The following is an 18,571-nucleotide window of genomic DNA, read 5'->3' on the forward strand; positions in this document are numbered from 1 at the left end:
CCCCTTCCCTTGCAGGGAACTCTCATCAGTCCTGGGAGACAAGGTTTCTCCTGAAGAGGAACTCCTCGTTGTATTTGAGGGAGTGTCAGATGAAGCACTGAAAGTTGAGGAAAGATCTTGGGTTGGCTCTCTCGTAGATCCATCAGGTTTAGTGTCAGATGGCAATGTAGCGTCATCCTCGGTGCTTGGGAGGTTGGTGTGGGTGTGGCCTTCTTGGAGGGAGACCTCAACCTGCCTGGAGGGAGACTGGAGCTCCTCAATGGTCTCCTCCTGAGGTCTGTCATTGCTGCTGCTCAAGGCGCGGCTCATGTGAGCATCATACCTGGGGAACATCAAGCGTAGCATATACAAATCTTTAGTTTAGCACTTTCACTTGAAGGCTCTTGCCTTCCTCTTCCTCTCATAGCATTTTATGTTGGGCCTATAGTTAGTGAACTCATTACTCCAGCATAACCAAACTGACAGTTTTCCGCAACACCTGATGATTTTTACTTTGTTAATGTTAAACTATTGTGTCTGGAAATGCTTTATTGGTGCTTCAAAGACATAATGCCATTGAAAAACAATTTGGTAAAATCATTAATATATGCACACACAAGTAATTCAAAGATAAAGCTGAAAACCTCTGGAGAAAGATTTAGAGCTAAATATAGCATTTGAAATGAATGGCTGTGCCAAACATTCCACTCAAACCACCAGAAAACTCATCAAGATGGCAGATTCGTTAAATTTTTTTTCAATTTTATCCCAAGCTCAGGGAAACTTTGAAGTGTTTGATAATGTTAACAGTTTAGCACATGATACACAGTTAAGAGTGTGATTGCAAAATGAGTTAAATCCATTCTTGTTAATTTGAGATAATTGTGCTTAAAGCTTCTAAAAAACATAGACAATAATAAGAAAATCTGAGAAATTTCTAATCATAACTTCAAAAATATTCACTGTTATTTTGCTCTATCTGAAGATGAACTTATTTCAAAATGTTAAAAAATGGTGTTTAACTCATTTTGTAATAAAACTCTTCAAAATTATACAGACTACTAACTGACATCTTAACAGTCCTTGCATGAAAGAACCAAGTCTCACCCCAAGGGAAGGTCATCCACAGATTCTCCACTGTCAAATCTTTTCCTGACGACATAAATTCCTGACTCTAGGCGCATCCCATCGTACGAATCAAAGCTGCTCCGTCGGCTGCTGGCAGCAGACAGTCCCTCCATCATCCTGTTTTCAATAGATGTGGCAAGCTCTTCCACGTCATCCGCAGCGACGGGATCGTCCCCGGCGACCCGCTGGGCAAGGTCGTGGAGGACGTGGGTCGGCAGGTGGTGTCGTGCACGGGAGCGTGTCATCCTCTCCTGGCAGTGTAGGATGAGACGAGCACACTGGAGCAGCTGCCCCTGATGGTAGAGGGAGGCAGCACAGCGGGCCACTGTCTGCAGTGTGTACTTGCGGACGATGTTGTCATGGTACAGACAGTAGAGGGAGCTCTTACTGATGCTGACATCGAGGAGATCTGGATCAAAGATTTTACAATAAATGAGTCATGCGACGGTGTGTCCCAATATGTCACATAAAAAACATTATTTTTATACTACGATCACTCTGTGTAAGCTTTACCAAAATTTTCAACCTCAAAAGGTTTTATCACAATAAAGAAGAATTCAAACTTCATTTCACCCACCTGGTGCGTGAGAGAAAAAAAAAAAAAAAAAAAAAAAATGCTCAAATAATTACTCCTAGAGATATATATCTTGAATCATAATATGAATATTTGCAGTGCCTTGATTGAAGGGTGAAAAAAAGATCCAAAGAATAAACACTTGGACTAAAAAGAGAATTGATTCAGTTTTGCCATAAACAAACAAACAAAAAATTGTCAAACACTGTCAAAAGCAACAAAATTCTCTTCACTTCCTCAATATGATATCTCAAACCATGAAAACTAAAGTGGAATGAGAATAAACATTTTATTGCATATCACTTGCCTCGTACTTACTTCTTTTTATCGTAGCATTACTTTGCATGCTGGGAGGAATCTTCTCACCTTTAATTTCATTGGTCCAGACTACAACATCAACTTGAAGAGGATCAAACACATAGACACCTAGTTCGTTCCATGTCACAAGGAAGTGATGTCTGTAATGAAACAAGGATCATCTCGTGATTAATTTCAGACTTGTACCAACAGCTTTTGGAATGTTGTTATGACAAACTGTTTGACATGTCAATACAGTGGACTCCTGTTGTAATGAAGTCCTTGGGACCGGCAATTTTTTTCGTTATATTGAAATCTAGTTATATCGAACAAATAAACAATACGAAACATAAAGAGTATAATGTTTCAGTCTGAATTTTTATTTCGTCGTAACCTGAATTTTGTTGTACCATGTTTGTTATAATGGGAGTGCACTGTAGATTCAAGATGGGACAAGAAAAGATTTGATGTTTAGATCTAGTTGTCACTCAGGGTCTCTGAAAAATCTGAATCTGAATCTTGAATACTTACCCAAGAGGGTGAAGAACTGGGAAGCTGAGAGACTGAGAAGGATGCTTGCCATCCCTGTCTAGAAAGGTCACCTCTCTCCTAACACGATGGAATTCAATAGCAAGAAAAGACGGTCAGTGCTTTGTTCAAGGTATATCACTAAAAGATGACCGGTATCACACAGTTAGATCATCCACACTCAAAAGAAATTCCCCTTCTTGATATATGTGACCCGCTACAACAAAAGGATCCGAAAGTCGGGGAGGACTATTTTCTGAAAATAGCATGACATTATTCCCTTACTCTTCTACTTTAATTTCATATATAGCACAACTCAAAAAAGTACTCGGTTGCAGAGATATTGATGATTTTATTAATGCATGTCAAGTGGTTGAGGAAATCAGAGTTTCGAGAAAAACGCCTTGAAAGTTTTCTGTCCCACGCTATCATGATCAAGGGGCGGTGAGACAGTTTTCACCGCTTGACAAAAGAAGGTATGCTCCTAGCGACCTCCGCGATGTTCATTCAAGCTTAGCCCCAGCGGTCTACGCACGGTCAATCAGTAATCAGGATGCCACGCACTGACCAATAAGATCACTCCTGATTGTTGCTAGGGGCGGAGTCTAGTTGCGGCGCTAAACCCAAATCTTCGGACATGTTTCTGTTATGTTGAAAGTCGGAAAATCATGGCCCAGAAAAACACTGATTTCTTGCCTCTCCTTAAATCATTTAGCTTCGAAATTTCGGCAGATGATAGATAAAACATTAGACTACAAAATTATGCCAAAAACAGAAATCCGATTGTTTTGACCAGTTTTGATGATGAGACTTCAAACTCGATTTTCCGGGCTCAGCCGTCAGCGACTTTAGGATCCTTTTGTTGTAGCGGGTCACATATGATTCAACATGGATTATGTAATACAACTGATGCTGATGGTATGTCTACATGATGACTTACAACAACAACAACAACAACAACAACAACAACAAAAAGACAAGATTGCAATAAGTACATACATAAACAATTGACATTCAATATTGAGACAGTTTCACAAAAAGATAACACACTAATAAAACTCCTTTATACATTTCAGACAGAATCAACAACATTCCTCAACTCCCTAAACCTTTATTTTTGATAAAAGGGGAACCCCCAAACCACACTCATCCCCACAACTTACCCTTGTCCAACAACAGGCATGGGAGGTGTGGCCAAGAGCTGCTTGAATTGGTGAGTGCTGAGCACCTGACACATTAGGTTGGCCTGTGAAAGAGAAACAAGAATTCCATTTCATCTGCAACACCAAGAATTCCAAAGAATAGAAAACCCATACATTAACAATGACATTTCAAATAATAGAGTACAAGACTTGCTCTGATTAATTAACAATATTTCATAAGAAAGTGCCAACTCACTTGTTTTAAGCATAATAGTGGTGGTCTGGGTAATGGCAAAATCTCAAGATAAAAATAAAGAAGAAAATCATAGGCTTGTCTGAGAGTGCATACATCACACTTGGTTTACAACATGCATAATTCGATAAAGAAACCATGCCGCACTTATCATAAATATTATTGATAACTCTATCAACATCCTCATTATTGTAATCACCATCATTGATAGCATATCTTCATCGTTGTCATCATCATAATTATTATCATTATTATCATCATCATCATCATCATCATCATCATTATTATCATCATGATCATCATCATCGTCGTCATCATCATCATCATCATTTTCATCCATATTTCCATCATAATGATTTGAATGGAGAATGAACAATCAGATTACCTCCCAAATTCTACTGCCAGGTCGTGCACAGAACACAGCCGGCTTCTCACTGGCAGCCTTCTTCAAAAAGCAGCCACCATACGCCCCGTCCCTGATGACAAAAAGCAAGATGTTTATTTGCTCAATGCATCGACAGACCAGGTGAAAAGTTAGCATATATCTACACTCAATTACTAATAGATTCAGTTTCAGATCAAGTTTCAGTTTGCATTTTGTTCAAATCAGCTTCCTTTGCTTACTGAGGTAAGTCTCCAAATAATCTACACTTGTATGTAGTCAGCTGTCCATGAGCATAGAGTAGTGGGATTAAAAAAGATCACCTACAAACAGCTTGTAACTTGTCAACTTGAATTCAAACATAGCCATCGAAACGTATGCATAATGGTTTAAAATCCACTGCTTTGAGGCACAAATTGACTTCTCAGATGTCACAGTACCAGCAGTGCATATACATTCAGAAAAACAGTAACCTCTTTGATTCAGATAACAGTTTCAAGCCTGTATAGATGAGGAAGCCTATTATAACTAAATACAGACAGCTGATCTTCCCTGGACAAAACTCTGTCTTATGCCCGGTTATCATGAAACAAGTAGATGAAAAAAAAAAAATGAATAAATAAAAAAATGGAGAAATATAGCTGAAATGAAGAGACAGTCGAAAATGAGCTGGAATATGGAAAACTGGGATATCTCTTGTAGATTGCATCTCTATTTCTTTCTCTATTGTTTCAAATGAAGCAAATGCACTTTGTGATTTTGATTGGAAGCGCTGAACTCCAAAAGGCTGAATAGCTCAATTAATATTCACGACGCATAACTCTGTGTGATTCTTACCTGGGCTTGGACCCAATGGGGAACACTAGGCGCCTGTTGAAAAGAGACGGGAAAACATTTAGAAACCAATGTGATGGCTTTTTTGTAAAAGATCCAAGAAATGAATATTGCTAATGTCAAGTGGTAACCTTATACACATACAGAACTTGTTGTTTATGACAGGCCAGTCTCTCGGTGGCTTATGTCAACTGAGGACATCATATCCTGAATAAGAACATGCCAAATTATACATTACCAATTATATCCTCTTTGAGTTCTGTGTATTAAAGAATAAATAGTGCATCGTGCATCCCATTAGCACTTTGCTTTATTTTATGACAACATTAAAATAATTCTCTCTTCAAAATGTGTTATGTGCTAACAAATGTCTGTAAGTCATGGTTCATATCTAAAGGTAATAATAATCTTGCTAATAGACATTGAACCAGAACTTAAAATTACTTTTTAAAACCAATGATAATGTTTGACCAGGACTTACATTGTAGAATTGCCTTTTTACACCAATGATAATGTTTGACTTCGACTTACAATTACATTTTTAAACCAATGACAAGGTTTGACCAGAACTTACTTCTTTGGGTCACAAAGGTAGCACCTTGACATGGTAGAAATAAGGAGTCTCTCCTCCATGAAGTCCATCTGGACGACGCTGGAGTCAACGTCCACTACCATCTCAGACTGCATCTTGAAGAGACCTGAGGGCTGCAGGTCAGAGGTCATATATAAAACAGGAGATACAGAACTGAATGAAGATCAAGAACCAAAGATACTGGTCCTTACTAGCAACCCCTTGTAGAGAGGGTGAAAAATGCCCATATCACACAACATAGATTTGAACAGTGACTGCAGTGGTCTATTCACCTCAACACACGACTGTCTAGATTAGGTCATGATCGTAAGCCAGGATGAAAGAAAATGAAACAAAAATGGAAAAAAAAATGGCACAGTAAAACATAAAAATTACAAGAATGTTCTAGCACACTGAAAAGGTCATCAATTTGGATCAAATCTATTTGCATGCTTGCCTAAAGCATCTTAGTTAATTATTGTGCAAGTAAAGCTACTGACCATTTGCCTATGGTAGTATGGACCCTTGCCTGACATTTTGTGCTTTCTTTTCCCATATTTCGTTGTGAGATCTTCAAAAGAAATACCAATTTAAGTAAAATTAGGAATATGTTCAGTCATTTTCTGTAATGCAATTACATCAAATATCATTTAACTATAAGCATTGAATTTTGATACAGAGCTACAGTCTCATATACTACTTGCAGGTTGTGTGAAACACCAGTGTCATGCCTGACAAATTTAACAATCTGAACCTGTAGGCCTCATGTACCTTGGCTGAGTCTGAGTTTGTGATGGTGATTCGGCCTTTGTCGTCCCCCGAGAACAGCCTCAGCCCGACGCTGTCCCAGCACAAACTGGTCACCTGGCGGTTACGATGAGAAACGGAGGACGCCAGCTTCTCTGCCTTCTGTCTCGAAGTCACATTTAGTTTCCAGACGATGACTGTACCAGAACTACAGACATCAAGTAGAAAGAGTGTTTAGTCTAAAATGTCTTGAAGTCATCTTCAGTTTCCAGACGATGACTGTACCAGAACACCAAGCAGAAAGAGTGTTTGGAGTGACGCTGTAATAAACTTGAATTAATTTATTATCATTCTTTTTTGATAGTCTAAAATGTCTTGAAATCACATTTAGTTTCCAGACGAGGACTGTACCAGAACTACAGACATCAAGAAGAAAGAGTGTTTAGTCTAAAATGTCTTGAAGTCATGTTCAGTTTCCAGACGATGACTGTACCAGAACTACAGACACCAAGCAGAAAGAGTGTTTGGAGTGACACTGTAATAAACTTGAATTAAATTATTGTAATTCTTTAGTCTAAAATGTCTTGAAATCACATTTAGTTTCCAGACGATGACTGTACCAGAACTACAGACGCCAAGCAGAAAGAGTGTTTAGAGTGACGCTGTAACAAACTTGAATTAAATTATTGTAATTCTTTAGTCTAAAATGTCTTGAAATCACATTTAGTTTCCAGACGATGACTGTACCAGAACTACAGACATCAAGCAGAAAGTGTTTGCAGTGACACTGTAATAAACTTGAATGAATTGATTATAATTCTTTAGTCTAAAATGTATGTTGTTTACTGTATCAGCATTCATTGTTTCTGTTGTTGTTGTTTGTTTTTTACTAAAATTGTTAAATAAACCGAAACTGAAACTTCAAACTGAAACCTCTTTTTCACACACATGACTGCTACAAAATATTCATTCACAGATGACAATCTCATGACAAAATGACCCTTCCTCTCATTAGAAATTCACATTGAAAAACCTCTGAAAAGCACTAACACCAGTCTTGACAATTCTCGAAATTTCATGGGACAATTACAGTGTTTAACAATGCTTGTCTCTTGGATTAGTATCAAGAAATAAAACTGCAACTTGGATGTTCATTGTTAGGTTTTTCACAAAAAAAAAAAGAAGAAGAATGGTTGGACAAAACAGGAAGTTTAGAGGAGGAACAACCCTAACTTACCTGGGGGGGGCATAATGGCCCCCCCCCCCCTCGACGAATTCCGCGACCATTCCGGCGCGCAAAATTTTTTGACCGCGCCGCTCGCTGACTTTTTACCTTCAAGTCTCGCGCAACTTTTGAGACCAAATTTGTTGCGCCCGGGCGTACCTTTCCGAAGCCACGCCCCTTCAAAAAATTTTTGTCAACCCCAAAATTGCTCAAAAACGTGATTTTGTGTACAAAGTCAATACAAATTGTGTTTTTTCAATTAATTCATATAAAGATTCATATTTTAAATTTTGATGGCTGAAATCAATTCATTTTAGTATAATTATGCTTCAAAAAATGTGTATGACAAATTCTGCTGAAAAAAACAACAAAAACAAATGTTCGAAAAAACAATGAAATACATAAAAAATTGATAAAACAATAAAAAACATAAGAAATTGATTTTGATACTGAATTTTTTTTTTTCGCACAAATGTTCGGAATGTCACTAGGAAAATTTACACCAAAGATGCATTCCATAAGCTGTTATAAGCCAATTACAGACGAAAATTAGTTTTTTTTTTGCATATATTTGCATAATTAATTAATTCAAAATAGAAAATGCAAATTTTTTGAAAATTTAACTTAACAGTCTTGTAGATTACATCCGGCTTTATGTTCATGCAAGATTTTGGGATCTGAAGGGGGGTCATAATGGCCCCCCCCCCCCCCCCCCCAGGAATTCAAGCTCACTAAATAGCCCAGGTAAGTTAGGGATAAAGCTGATACTTCGGACCTCAGTATCTGGATTTTTGCAATTATTATCTGTTAGCTTTAGCCAAAATATCATGGACTGCAGAAATGTACAGTGTAATGAAATGTGTTCATGCACAATAACAGTCAACTACAAAATTCTTCCAAGCAAAACAATAACTAAAACACACCCCACATAAAGACATGATAATGTAGAGGTGTCGTGGCAGAGTGGATAAGAGCACATTTCTCTGAATCACACGAGCATGATTTAGGTTCATGGGTTCAAGCCCCACAAAAAGGACATGTTTGCCCTTCAGCAAGGCACTTTATCAACATTGCTGCTCTCCATCCAGGAGTATAAATGGCTACCCAGTTGGATGAGAATGTTTATGTTGGTTGATCAACATGTGCACGCCTGTAAAATGGCTGCAACTGGCTGGAATGCTCCACAGTGGAGAGTGAGCACTGTCACAGTGCTGGCTGGATATAATGTATCCAGAGATGAGGGTAAAATAGTACGTATAGGCTTTGAGCACTCTACAGAGTGGATTCAGCGCAATATAAATTCATAGTATTATTTCTATTACAAACATGAAATTTCACGTACTAGCTTCCTGTTTCAGGAAAACGTACTATTTCCTGAAACAGAGGTCACCATGGAGGAAGTGTTTCATGTGATTATTATCTAGCAAAGCTGACAGTCTCTCTTTCTGTGGTCAGTTAAAAAATCGTTTGTGGTGGGACAGATACTTGTATGGTATCTCCTTCAGTTTTTTGTTTTCTACCTCTACCAAGGAAGAAGAGGTTAAGTGATCGTCGACGTTGGTTTGTCTGTTTGCAAAATAACTCAAAAAGTTGTGTACGGATTAAAATGAAACTTGCACAAAAAGTCTATATTGACACAAGGAACACCTCATTCAATTTTGGTAGTGATCCATAATTTTTATGGATTTTTGTTTTCATCTTTTGGCATATAAGGTCAATGAACTTGGGGTTCAAGCTGTACGTACTTGAGGTTTACATAATATGTGCACTAAAGCACATGCTCTGCAGTAGATGTTCGGGCAAGGCGCCATGCAATGACGTAAACAAAAGGCTTCTATTTTGGGAAATTGCACGAGTGTGAGGGTGGAAATGAGTTGCTGGCTTGGCTGAGGTCCGTGCTCTCTGAGTGCTTTTCTAGTTTTTATAGTAAACAAGCAGAATTGTACAAAATAGTTACGAAGCAAAGCGACTTTGCTTAGATATACACATACTGGTTATGCATACAAATTTTTTAACTTAAAAGTGTATCTTTGGTCAAAAAATATTTTTTGATATGTGAAAGAGATGTATTTTAGTAATCTGTTGCACCAACAATCAGAATCTTTTAACATATAAATGAAGAAAAAGTATATTTTTACATAGAAAATAAGAACTAAATCAGTGAGTCTGAAAGGAAAGACCATCAACTTTCTTTTGTTCTCAGGAACCAGGAAGGGATTAAGGAACTAGCAAGAGATTAGGCAGCCTGGGAACAATAGCAAAGTTATAGTCTTCTTTTCAGACCCATTGGCTTTAGTGGTATGTTTATAACTTTAAATGTATTTTTCTTTGCTAATATCTTATCGAATATTTTTTTTTCTGATTCTTGGTGTAATAGGTTACTGAAATGTAGCTCTTACACATAACAAAAAAAATATTTTTTTTTGGCCAAAGATACACTTTGAAGTTATCATGCAAAGTATTTTGCACATTTTTTCTATGAACTTTTAAGGTACACTTGTACTTCTGTATAAGTGGAAATAACTATTCATGTCTCCTTCATAAAACAGAGAGAGAGATGGAGAGAGAGAGAGAGAGAGAGAGAGAGAGAGAATAGCCTTCATCTCAGGGTAATGACTGTTTTCATCTAACCTTGTTGCGAGGCCGATCAAATTTTCGTCTGGTGAGAATACTGCTTTGGTGAGTCCTTCCTGTATGCCAAAATATGAGAAGAATGGTGAAATATTTCAGAGAAAGAAGCACAGTGAAACTAGAAAGCATAAAAACAGTGACTGGAATACTGGGTGCAGACTCTCATCGCATTTCTCTCTCACTTCTAAATTTGGCTTGCTCACTATTTCTGACTAGTTGGATTACACACACAAGGTTGAGCTGTAGGCATAGAACAGGAGGCATCATTACAGATAACAGTATGCAGAAAATGTACTCCTATAATAGATAAAGAAATACCGTAGAGGATTAAGATACAGATTAACAGATTATCTACCCCAAAGCCTACTTAAGCCAGGGATTTAGTCACAGTCAAATGCACATGTATACACACTGAAACACCTACTGACAAACCTACAAACACTCACACAAATATCAAAGTTATGATGTAATAGCAAATAAAAGCTCAAAGACAGGCTGAGTTTGCCTGAGAAAAGATAACAATAATTCAATCTGTAATGATTCTACATACTCAATGCACAAAAAAAAAATCAGTTACAAATGTCATGGAAATAATATACGTTTCATGCACTGAATTTAGTAGACACAAGTTGGAATGATCATGCCTTTTTTTTCTTTTTTCTTTTAGCACACACAGTATTTGCAATCTATGTACAAATCTGTAATTTACCATATTAGTATGTAATATAATTCAAAGGATATAGTTTATTATCTTGAAGTCTTGAGTAAATCATTCATTGATCTAAATATATAAATTCAAGGCTTCTTTTCTCAAGATAAATGTACTGGGGTAGGGAAGGTGTATAATAACACAGTGTTTTTTGAGGGACTTGAAACCACCGGGGGGGGGGGGGGGGGGACTTTTTTGCCCCCCCCCCCCCCCCCCCAGATCTCGGTTGTGGATCGCGCAATCCTCGCGAAAATTTGCACTAAGGTAGAGGCCAATGTAATCTACAAAACTGAATAGTTAGATTTTTCAAATTTCAATTTATGTATTTTATATTAATTAATTTATCCTAATTTATGCAAAAATAATTATTTGCCTATAAATATAAAAAATAAAGCTCCAAGACTTCTAATTTTTGGTGAACATATTCTTTTCAATATCCTCAACAATGATATTGAAGCAAAAATTCAGCTTTATAATGATTTCCTATACATGTATTTTATTGGTTATTGAATTTCTTATGTATTTCTTTGGTTTTTTACTTTTTGATTTTGTTATTTTTTGTCAAAATTTGTCACAGGAACTTTTTAAAGCATAATCAGGCTAAAGTAAATCATTACAGCCATTGAAAGGAAAAATATCTATTTTTATATGAATTAATTGCAAAAACACAATTTACATTGGATTTGTACACAAAATCATGTTTTTGAACAATTTTTGGGGTCGACAAATTGTGTTCAGAGGGTCGTGGCTTCAAAACAGTATGCCCGGGAGCAACAAATTTGGTCTCAAAAGTTGCGCGGTACTTGAAAGAAAAAAGTTGTAAAATGTCGTGGCGACCCCCCCCCCCCCCCCCCCCCCCCCCTATATAGGGTTAATCTTGTGCACATTTGGGGAAATTTGAGACATCAGGTGGTGGTATTCAGATCAATATGAAAATATGAAAAGTGCAGTAAAAATAATATGAAATTTGTATTAAAAATACTCCATTTTCTTTGTCTATTATATGAATTTAAAGGACAAGTTCACCATCATTAACATAAGGATTGAGAGAATGCAGCAATATTAGCAGAACACATCAGTGAAAGTTTGAGGAAAATTGGACAATCAATGCAAAAGTTATGAATTTTAAAAACTTTTGTGTTGCAACCGCTGGATGAGGAGACTACTAAGGCTCATGATGTCATATGAGTACAACAGTATTGACCGATTCGGGTTCGTTGAGGGCAGCAGACATTTTATGGCACTGGGCGCAGCCATGAGCTCAAATTGCGGTGTCTCAGCCGACCCCCCCTGCTCTCCCCCACCCCCCCGGGCAACAAGTTTATCGCGCACTTGTAACAAAGGTTCGCGCACTAAGCAAGCATTCGCGCACTCAGTGCGAGACGCCCATTGGCTAAAGCAACCATGCATCAGTTTTTCATTCTGCGTGCGTGCTAATGTAGGGAGAGGGGTGGGGAGTGGGAAGGGGGGGTCGGCTGAGACACCGCGTAATGGCGCTGCCCATGCCAGAAATACACATAGCGCGTCACAGAATCGGTCAATAAAGAAAATGTAAAGAAAATACAACAAAGAATCGGTCAATAAAGAAAATGTAAAGAAAATACAACATATTTTCACTTTTTTCGCATAATAAAAGAGCACTTGACTTGCCTCTTTCTAAAGGCAATGGGAATAATATTACCCATAACATAGGATGTCAGTAACGAGTCAAGGGAATGTGTACTTTTTTTCAAAAGATGAAATTTTGTGAAATTCTCTCTATATTTTCCTTATATTGTTGTACGCATATGACATCATACAATACAGTAGTCTTTTCGTCCAGCGGTGACTGCACAAAAACTTCAAAAATTCATAACTTTTGAACGGATTGTCCGATTTTCCTCAAACTTTCAATGACGTGTTCTACTAATATTGCTACATACTCTCAATCATTATGTTAACGAAGGTGAACTTGTCCTATAAACAAAAGTCAACTACCCCAAACAGGGCATCACTCACAGACATTAGTTTACCTTTCATAAACACATAAAAATGTATAGAGAATGAGATTTTTTCTCAGGGGGTCAAAGGTGAACGGTGATGTGACTGACCTTGTTTCCAACCTGCTGCAGGTGTTTCAGAGAGTCTCGCTGGAAGATATAAAGTCCACCGCTTGAGGAACCAAGAGCTATGTACTGCCTCGAGCAGGATATGCAGGAGTACTGAGGGTGAAAGGTCAAAGGTTATCATAATATTCTACTTTCTATTTTCTTTCACCATCTTGAGGCCAAGATATAAATTGTCAATTTTCAGACACAAACAATATATAATGAATACACAAACAGTGGTAGGGTAAATCATTTGAAAATATGTGAAAGATGCTATGATGTGGAATTACATCTATTCTATGTTTGGATGTAACAATAGGTTTATAGAGCAGGTATACATCACTGTTCCCGTGGTGCTACATACACAACAGCACTTTGTTTCAATTGGTGCTACTTTATTATGTTTATGGTTACATTGCGAGGTTTTTGTGTGTGCTTGCATTGTAACTTTATGGTTACATTGCGAGGTTTTTGTGTGTGCTTGCATTGTAACTTTATGGTTACATTGCGAGGTTTTTGTGTGTGCTTGCATTGTAACTAACACCTGTGTAAATATTGTACAATCATCATATTTTACTCTCAAACCTATGGAAGATATGTTCATCTCCTGCAACACACCAAAAATAGATACTGTTTGTTAGAATGTAACATCTGAATTTTCACCTTTAGTCGCCTGGATCCCCTTACGGGAAACAGTAAGTCATCATGAGATTTTAGCTCGTTGAAGACATGAGACGGGCTACGTCGTCTGCTGCCCTCGTCTGCCTGTCGCTGCACACTTGGGCTGTCCATGCTGCCGACAGAGCAAGGTCCTGTCTCACTGGAAAATTCGATCTGTTTTGGTCACCTTGCTTCCATTATTCTTACATCCCCATGGTGAAATAACCTGCAGCACAAAGAAAAGGAAATAAAACTATAAGAATCTTGGACTATAGCCATCAGCAGCTACTCTAGGGAGTAGGTCATAGGTGAAATTTAAGAATGTGATGTGACATATATAATGTAATAAACTGATATCAAAACAGAAATATAAATAACATGTTCCTTGAAGAATATTCGAAGAAAATCTCAAAAATACACCAGATGATAACTTAGCCAATACATGCTCTTCGCTGGAAATAATATTCCCAACCTTGTTTATTGTTTTACTTTTGGACTTTATAAAGGAAGCCACCCATACTTCAACCATATTAATGCCATCCAAAATTTGACTGCCAGCAGCTACATGTATGATGTAGAACTATAACCATATGCTTTCGCATGTAGTCAACTTTTTGGCATGGGAGGTTTATCTTTGGTGCATGCGGGAAATCTTCTTTTTTTTTTTTTTTAATGAATAGTCTCTTCTATTTCGCTACTAATAATAAACATGTATCAAGCTTGACAGCATCAAATAATCAATTAAGCTATCATGTCACACAGCCTGAGTTCATCCCAGTATTCACAGAGCTGCAACAAGATATTACTGCACGTTTGGATCAAGGTATCAATGTATTATCAACAATGTCAAGAGTGGAGATAATCTTAATACTAATAATAATACTATAGTAAACAAGGAATAGTAGAAATTACGCGGTGCGTAAAATATGTCCCCGCCGGAAGTAGCATTTAGTAGCAAAATGTACAATATCGGTCAGAAATCAAGGTCAAAGGTCAAAGAAGTCAAAGGTCAAAATTCTGTGTAGAAGTTTTGAAGCCCTCACCTAGTGCCATCACAAAAAGCAAACGGAATCAAAATCGGGTTAGAAATGGCAAAGGAGTAGCATTTTGTAGCCAATGTACAATATAGGTAAAAAATCAAGGTCAAAGGTCAAAGAAGTCAAAGGTCAAAATTCTGTGTAGAAGTTTTGAAGCCCTCACCTAGTGCCATCACATAAAGCAAACGGAATCGAAATCGGATTAGAAATGGCGAAGGAGTAGCATTTTGTAGCCAATGTACAATATAGGTCAAAAATCAAGGTCAAAGGTCAAAGAAGTCAAAGGTCAAAATTCTGTGTAGAAGTTTTGAAGCCCTCACCTAGTGCCATCACATAAAGCAAACGAAATCGAAATCGGGTTAGAAATGGCGAAGGAGTAGCATTTTGTAGCCAATGTACAATATAGGTCAAAAATCAAGGTCAAAGGTCACAACTGAAATTCTGTGTAGAAGTTTCAAAGCTCCCATGTAGTGCTATCATATAAAGCAAACAGAATCAAAATTGGCTCATAAATGACAGAGAAGTAGCAAATTGAACATTTTGATCACACACGGACACACAGACGGACGGATGGACAGACACACACACACGTACGGAGCCCGTTTCATAGTCCCCTGCTCGAACTCGTTCGGCGGGGACAATAACTCTTTATACTCTTCTTTTATAGTACTACTATTAATTACAATAACAAAAGCAACAATAAAAAATATGATGATAATGATTGAAGATGATTTTCTGTATACACGTAGATTTTATGTTAATTAAAATTAACAAATTTATTTTGACGTGTCGATTTCAACAATCATAAGACAACATGTTTTAATATGGTATCTAGCTAAAGTTCCAGAGAATTTTCGCTCGAGTCCTCTTCAGTCTACTCTATCTAGGCTCTAGAAACCTAACGTTAGTCTAAATCCACAAAAAAATACACCTTCGGAGGGGTAGCCTTAATTTCGCTCTTAACAATTTAGAGTAGCTAAGGCTGACACGTCCAGGAGGGCAACAAATTTATATGCAGCTGCAGGCATGCATGCAGGAAAGTACCTTTCGCACTCAATAAAGTTAGATTAGTGAGGGGCTGGCCCAGAGATTACATAGAATAAAACGTGTGGGACTGAGAAGGTTCCCCCTCCTCCTTCAACCAGAACAAGATGGAACTCTGCGATAATTAGACATTTAGCAACAATACTTTCAACTTTACAACGCATTTTTCTGAGACGTCATTCTATATAATGACGAGATGTGGAAGATTTAATCTATGATTAATGTCAGCGGTCTACTTACGTGTTAACGGGCGGCAAAGATGATCTCACTTCATTTCTCGCAAGTGGCTACCGGTTGTGATCGTTGTGAACTGGGAGCTCGCGACTCGACTTTCATCAGCAGTACGTCTGTACGTGGTCTACAATGTACTCTTTGGTGGCTGTGTTACGTGTGTAAACAATATCATGTGACTTTGCATGGTGCTCGTCATACACTCGTGGGTGCGTACGGTACTCATGTCTGGAATCGTGTGATGAAAGTTCATTCGTCGAACAGCTCCGGATGTGACGTCTGTTGATTGCTATCACACCATTTGAGTTTTTAAATAGTGAATCAATTTCCGACATGATTTTACTACATAAATGCTGATTCAGTAGGTTTATAAAGTACTGGGTACTCCTCCCCCCCACCCCCCAACCCCCCAACAACAAGAACAACAAAAACACAAAAAACCCCACAAACATATAGATTTTCTGTCTGTCTGTCAATCTGGACGTGTAGTAGAATACTAACTTTACTCTCAGTTCTTTTTTTTTTTTTTGGGGGGGGGGGGGGTTCTCTCTCCTTTTTTTTTAACCATATAAAACAAAATAGTGTGTTTGTGAGATTATGTATATTTATAGGCTTACACTCAAATTTTTCTGAAGCGGCCACCCCACGGGAGACGGAAAACAGGTGACCGTTATAGACAGGTGTCAGTGGCGGATCTACGGGGGGGGGGGGGAGTTAGGGGGTTTAACCCCCCTCTTGGGTTGCCAAGTATTTGAAAAAAAAAAAAAGAACACACAAACAAACAACAAATAATTTATTTCAGTTATTTTAAGACCAAAATTAACAATAAGGCACTTTTCTTGTTTAAAAGATGTCAATTTCAAAACTGAAAATGTAAAATTTTCGCCCCTAACGGAACAAATATAAATTATTGTAATACACTAACAATATATATTATCATATCTATGCACTATAAAAATATTTACTTTGAGTAAATTCAGCGTATAGATGGTAGCCTCGCGTCCTTGAGAGTGCCACGTGGGACCTACCTTTAGTAAACCCTACATTTTTCCTTTTCTTCTATGCTTTCTTGTAATACAAGAATAATTTTTATTGCTCGAACAATGCCGGTGATTTCGTTTTAGCATTTAATGAATACATTTCAGACGAATGGCAAAATGAGAGTGGCTCTCTCGCTCTGTCCATACTTATAGTAAAATGAATAGTTTGTATCAGTTATGATCATAATTAGTCCTTAGCATTGATTTTTTTTTTTTTACGTTTAAAGGGAAGGTGCAGTATTGGTGGAGATGAGAATTGGGCTTTTGACTTTTTGCGAGATACCAAGAAAACACTTATGATACAGTACAGAGCATACCATTTTAAGAGGAATTCAAAGTTTATTTGATGAAAATCGGGTTTGGAATGGCTGAAACATCCAAAAACAAGGTAAATCAAAGTGATTGTAATAAAGTATGGGTCCCACACTTTTGAGAATGTTATCTATTTATTTTTATTTATTCTGTCTTCTTTATACAGGGTAGTCTCTTCAGTTCATAAAACTGCTTTACAATTAAGAGAGCACTGTATTACATAAAAATATTGAAATACAACTTACAATTCGAAACAAATTTGAAACAGTATAATGTTACAATCTATAACAATATATTACATAAAGTACAACACAAAATACGACAAGTTAAAACGGCAATCAAAGTATAAATCTGAGTATGATATAAGTTGAATAAAATGTATAACAATGTAAAATTAAAATACGTCTTACATCTTACATTCAGGATAACAATATACATTTATTATAGCCAGTAAAACATCACCCATGATCAAAAAAAATCAAACAAACAAACAAATACGATCTATCCATTATCCCCTATCCCCTATCCCCACCCCGCACCCCACCCCCCACCCCCCTTTCCGGATAATAGTGTAGTAGCTGCGGCAAGATGTTTTTGGGTAGGAAAAAAAAAAAGGTGAATACGGTCGACAAGAATTTGTTCAGCTAAAATGAAAACAGAAATCAAACTCTCATATTTACATAATTTCTTCAAATATTCAAACTACACATAGATTCGTACATAAATAAATAATCACTGTTTGGTTTGGGTAAAACCTCAGATGGGTAAAATATATAGAAATTAAAAATCAAAAATCAAAACTTAAACGTTTGCACAGTTTCTTAAAATTTTCAAACGACACAGAAGTTTGGACTTGAATAGGTAACATATTGAAATACAATGTGCCTTGATACGAAAATGTTGACCTCTATTCGGGTGCTGTTCGTTAGTCCGAAGGTTCGCTATTCCGAAGGTTCGTTATTCCGAAGGGTCGTTAATCCGAAACACGCAAATTCCCTATACCCAGAGGTTCGTTCATCCGAAAATGAAAAAGGGTTCGTTTATCCGAAAATTTGTGGCGTTATTCCGAAGGTTCGTTATTCCGAAGATTGGTTAATCCGGAAATGAAATTAGGAACAATGAACCTTCGGAATAACGAATCTTAGGAATAAAGAGCCTTT

General features: G+C 37.4%; 1 protein-coding gene across 1 annotated transcript; it reads right to left on the minus strand.

The window, feature by feature from the left end:
• Positions 1 to 1,219: 1,219 nt before the first annotated feature.
• LOC140236288 (BLOC-2 complex member HPS5-like) lies at positions 1,220 to 13,004 on the minus strand. Its single transcript, XM_072316243.1, has 11 exons — positions 12,999 to 13,004; positions 10,292 to 10,350; positions 6,460 to 6,643; positions 5,692 to 5,822; positions 5,121 to 5,153; positions 4,287 to 4,377; positions 3,670 to 3,752; positions 2,510 to 2,587; positions 2,048 to 2,139; positions 1,387 to 1,516; positions 1,220 to 1,292 (listed from the first exon to the last, which is right to left on the minus strand). Exons 1-11 carry the CDS (start codon positions 13,002 to 13,004, stop codon positions 1,220 to 1,222), a joined length of 960 nt encoding a protein of 319 aa, XP_072172344.1.
• Positions 13,005 to 18,571: the final 5,567 nt, after the last annotated feature.

The sequence above is a fragment of the Diadema setosum genome, chromosome 12 (assembly GCF_964275005.1).
Source record: "Diadema setosum chromosome 12, eeDiaSeto1, whole genome shotgun sequence".
NCBI classification, from domain to species: Eukaryota; Metazoa; Echinodermata; class Echinoidea; order Diadematoida; family Diadematidae; genus Diadema; species Diadema setosum.

Bases quoted from the DNA above. Each gene is read 5' to 3' on its own strand.
- LOC140236288 (XM_072316243.1), bottom strand. The intron at 4,378-5,120 runs GTAAGAATCACA...TTTTGTCATCAG, and splicing joins CCCATTGGGTCCAAGCCCAG to GGACGGGGCGTATGGTGGCT. The intron at 2,588-3,669 runs GTAAGTTGTGGG...CCATCGTGTTAG, and splicing joins ATGCCTGTTGTTGGACAAGG to GAGAGAGGTGACCTTTCTAG.